The sequence below is a fragment of the Sander vitreus genome, chromosome 24 (genome assembly GCF_031162955.1).
Source record: "Sander vitreus isolate 19-12246 chromosome 24, sanVit1, whole genome shotgun sequence".
In the NCBI taxonomy this organism is placed as follows: domain Eukaryota; kingdom Metazoa; phylum Chordata; class Actinopteri; order Perciformes; family Percidae; genus Sander; species Sander vitreus.
Window position 1 is genome coordinate 14,804,861 of NC_135878.1, and position 5,000 is coordinate 14,809,860.

General features: G+C 42.5%; 1 protein-coding gene across 1 annotated transcript in view; it reads right to left on the reverse strand.

The window, feature by feature from the left end:
- The window catches only part of acvr2ab (activin A receptor type 2Ab), a 53,039-nt gene that overhangs the window by 27,309 nt on the left and 20,730 nt on the right, over positions 1 to 5,000 (reverse strand). The window contains exon 2 of the mRNA XM_078243488.1: positions 961 to 1,168. Coding sequence (XP_078099614.1) covers positions 961 to 1,168 — 208 coding nt within the window. The remainder of the gene's footprint in view (positions 1 to 960; positions 1,169 to 5,000) is intronic.

A 5,000-nucleotide genomic window follows, 5' to 3' on the forward strand; every position in this document is an offset into this window, starting at 1 on the left:
CCTCTCTGCCGCAGAAGACATGAAAAAAAAATTTAAATTTATAAACTAACTCCTACACACATTCATTCTCACTCACACACACACACACACACACACACACACACACACACACACCCCAGATAAAAGCCAAAGGAAGTGGCAGCCGCCCTCGACTTGCTCTGGGACTCTCCAGGGAGGCGAGGCGGCACCGTCTGAGCAGAGGTCCAAATGCCCAAACTGTACAACTAAACAGCAACTTTATCGCTCTCACGAATCAAACGACAAAAACACACAAGCAGAACTGGCTCAAACCAGCCTCTGGTGTCAGGTTGATGTTCTAGCGAGGAAGAAACTAGCTTGAGAAGACCACATCTTAACATCTGTTTACTGTTCGGGGGTCGGACGCACATGTCAGGCCGGATCCGTTTTCAGTGGAGATTCACACAGCAATTTCAATTTTCCTCTGCCTGGTACTTAAAAAACGTACAGCCTTGTGCCAGTCGTTCAGATGGGGAAGCAAACAAAAGGGACTAAACCATGCTCACGGTGACTAGAAGTGAATTCAAAGTCGAGCCCTACTCGTGATGTTTTTATTTCTTGTTTCTCTCACCTGCGTCCTCTGATAACAGCTGACAGTAGATTCAGTTTCACAGCGCTGTGCCGGCTCCAAAAAACCTGAAGAAACAACAACAATGCAGAGGCAAAAGCTCTCCGTCTCGCCTGTGACTCACACGATCCTACGCCGTGTGTGCGCAGTTGGTGTAGCCGGTTAAAAGATACATTCCGCTGCATATGAGCTCCGCGTACGTTTCGCTTTCAATGTAGCCAAAGGCTGACTATAATTTGGTTACATTCTAGTCTTTCTCTGAGATATGTTTTGCTGCTTCTCCCCGTTTGTTTGTTTTTCTTCCGACTTTCATTTTCGGGATATTCTAGTCTTTTTTTCCCCCCAGATGTTTTTTGCTGCTGCTTCCCGCGTACCTGTCGTAGCAGTTGACGTCGTCCAGCCAGCAGCCTTGCTTGACGATCTCGATGGTTCCCGAGACGTTCTTCCACGTGGCGAAGCAGTGCCGCCGCTTGTCTTTCTCGCCATAGCAGGGCTCGATGCCGCTGCGGTTGGTGCGCTCCTTTTCCCAGCTGGAGTTGTAGTAGGCGCACTCCTGCGTCTCCGAGCGTCCCAGGATGGCACCTGGAGAGGACAAAACGGGGCATTTTAACTTTTTTTTTTTTCTTTGTGTCGTTGTTCAGACAGCAGCCATGCATTGTTGACTTTACCTGAAGGAGATTAAAGGTTAAAAAGTAACAATTACTCTATCAAACATTGTGTCAGGCAAACCTTAAAAAAAAGGTTAAATAATTTAATTTGAGGATTTACAAGGCACTGTGGCTGGGAGATGAAAAGGTTATTTTCATCCACTGTCATTGACAAAGAAGATATAGTGAGCGTCAAACATTTAGAAATAATAAAATTCACTTCTGTGTTACTTTTTAGTGCTTTGGAGTCAATACACCAATACTAAAAAATGAAAGCTCTTTAAAAGATGAGCAATCAAATCGATCCTGGCATGAGAAAATAAGGTCAGAGAGGAACACAAAAAAAAAGAAAGGCAGAGAAACCAAAATCCTGCTCACAAACACAACTGAATTGACTCCCCTCCCCGCCAAAATAAAAGGAGACCCTTGATTTCCTGCGGATGAACGCAGGCAGCAGGTTTTTCGCAAACTGATATCCAGGGAAAAAAATACTGCATGACAGCTTGTCAGTTTAGCGCTTCTGCCGTGTCTCATCACCTGTCAGAGAGTTAGTCCGGTTTAGACTGCTGACAAGACTGATGGTAGTCCGCCTCCACTCGCTCGCTTCCAAGCGCTTGCAAGCCAAACGGTTCAGACACATAGGAAGCCAGGATTGCTTCCCACATTATTTTGTTTGTGCTCCCAAAAGGTGCAATAAGTAGGTTATTTTACTCTTTTAGGATATCAACATTAACTCCCAGTCATCCAGGATGCAATGTTCATCGCTCATAACTTACGTTGTTCCGTTCTCGACCCAGCAAACCAAATTTCAAAGCGGTTTCATTATTTCATCAGGTGATGTTTGTTTTCCTTTTCATTACATTTGTTCTAAGCTCACTAGACATTTCTGCTCAACAGCCAGCGAACTCCTCTCGGGACTCAACCGGTTTGTGTGAAAACAGATTATCGAACCCCGATAAAAAGGAAGATGCATTGCATGTGTCAAATTGTTATGAACTTCCTTTCTATCAGGCTGCTGATAGAAGTCAAAACATGTTTGCAGAAGCACATTCACCTTTCTCAGTGCCTGCAGCCCTAATCATGCAACATGTCCGCTATGTTAAGTAAATATCTAAATGGTGCATGATGCTTGGTTTATCTCTTTTTTTTATGGTAGTAAGCAATGTGTGTTTACTTAAATTCCAATGTCCAACAAATTCTTTTTGGGGTCTGAAGCGTGTTTTTTTTATGTTGAGGTAAAAGAGCTGTAAGCATAACATTTGTTGTTTGTTTTTTTAATCACAAATAGGCGTTCTTATGCATTTATGTATACCGGTATATTCACTTTAGGTTCCCATCTTTTATTCTTCCAGCCAGCAAGGATATGCACTTTTGACCTTACCAGCAAATTACGTGATCATTATCCACTCTCCTCTGCGTGAAATAACGCAGCCTGAGGCAACAAAAAGATAAGTAAACTGATTTGATGTCTTCCTTTGGAAGACCCCGTCCTAAAATAGCTTCCTCTTTGTAATCCTGCTACACCAAGAGGCTTGCTATGGCTTTGTCTAAAAATGAGGTGCATCATCCCTGGCTGTGTTTGGTTAAACCCATCCACTCCATCAGACCCTTCAGCAGTTTAAATGTCCATTGTATGTATGGCGCCTGGTTTTCTATTCTTCCTGGATGAGGATGAATGCATTGCTTCCGTCGCTGGCCCTCGTGGGAGCTGAAGGCGATAATTACGGCGAAGGTATGCGGAGGTAAAGCGGAAGGTTAGCTCATTAGCCACTTCTGGTGTAACAGCATTAGCCATGCTAGCGCTGATCCCCATGGACGTTACATCCAGGGTGCTTGGCATACGCATTTCCATTTTACTCGGGAGTGATTTACAATGAATGCAGCAGAAAGGATGAGCCCGAGTTCCTGTGTGAACTTCATTACAGGCAACTCAAAATAATGAGTGTGCAGTACACAACAAACCGGTGAAACAAATATGGTATGTTTATGTTGCTAGAGCACTGATGTAGGATAAATAAAACCATGATAAAGTAACACAAAACGAGCCATAAATACTTTAGATTCTTAGTTTGTGTCTAAAATCTGTAGAAACCAACCGACTTATTCATGACTTTAGTTCACTGAAAATCACTATATTGTGTTAAAAAATATTGTCTATTAGTCCACTAGTCGTTGGGACTATACTATTTCAGAATATAGTGGAAAAATTCACCGTATAAATTCCCCAAAACCTGAGGATATGAATTGAAACAGCCCTGAACCCAAAAATACGAAGTCCTGTATAACAAACAAAAGTGTGAAATCCTTCCATCTGACATGCCTGGTTTGATCCTCGGCACTGACAGGACAAGTTTGAGATAAGTTGGTTTTCGACTATCACATTCATGATGTCCAGCATGCCTTGAGCAAAGCACTGCATCAACCTGTTGTTTTAGGTTTTGCAGTGGCCAAAACTAAGCTCCTCTCTCTGCAGGGGTTATTCTCTAAAGTATGGACACTAAGACAAAAAACTTAAATGTATGTAAATCGCACCAAACTGAACTGACATTTACTCAAATTCAAAAAGCGAGACAAAAAGCCTGCCGTTGTTGATCTGGTCGGCAAAGACAAACTGCAACACCTCAAAAGCGGCATTGATAGCGCCTCCGTTCAGGTATTACACTGTGTGAGAAGGAGCGAGCCGTGTGAACTGCAAATACAGTGCTCCGTTGTAAATACAGCCGTTAAGAGCTCAAATCAATCACTTCTCTGCAATGAGGTGACAATAAAAGGCCGGCCGCCTATAGCGCTGTGTGCCAAAGGTGGGCAAGAGCTGGCCCGGCAGTATGGCGGATATGAAGGATATAAAGAAGAGAAATCAATCTTCTGACTAAGTCGCAGCTCAGAGTTCACCAAAGCTTATAATGTCAGTGAGTGCAGAGCCTACACAAGCGATTGTGCAAGGACATACAATAGGGCTTCCACCCACAAGCACACATCCATACAATAAAGAGAGAACCCTCTTTTGTCTCAGAAAAGATACTTCACGCATTGATGCCAGACTTGAGTGGCACAGGCTCGCTTCGGCGTATGAAGGTTTGTTGGAGAGAAAGATCGGTAAAGAAAAGTAGCGTCGGGGCGACTACAGCTGCATGATGTTAATGCAAGGTTGTTCCCTTTGTACATAATTCATCACGAACTAAAGGAAAATGTCACAGAGTGTCAAAATAAGAGAATGAAAACAAGTGAAACAAAAGGAAGAAAAGCAAAAGCAACGACAGGAGGGAAAATGAAGTACTGAACTAAAGACTAAAAGCCATTCAGTCTTCCTCAACGTGTCTAGTTAATTGATAATGGCTGATTGCGAGGGCACGCTGCTCACGCAGGGTGAATGGGAAAAGAAATACATCTACTTAGCCTGAACGTCATATGTGAGACATGCGTCTTCTCACACTACTGAGAAACTCCAACAACAAACCAAAACGTTTTTGTGAGGTTTCATTTATCGCCTCCGTCAAAAGGGAAAGCTTCGTCTGTCTTTTTGTCTGTGGTTTTTTTCAACAATGTTCCCCCTTTAAATTGTGTTTTTAAGCCAAGTTCATTCCAATCATTTTTGGTAGAAAAAAAACCTACATACCTAAACCTAAAAAAAAAGTCTACATAAAGAGGAACAATACAGCGATGTCAGCGATAGATTTACTAAACAACTGCCATGAAAATGAAAAACCTTTAAATGCTAAAGACAAAAGGTGACAAAAACTTTATAAAAACTTAAAAAAAAAGAAAAA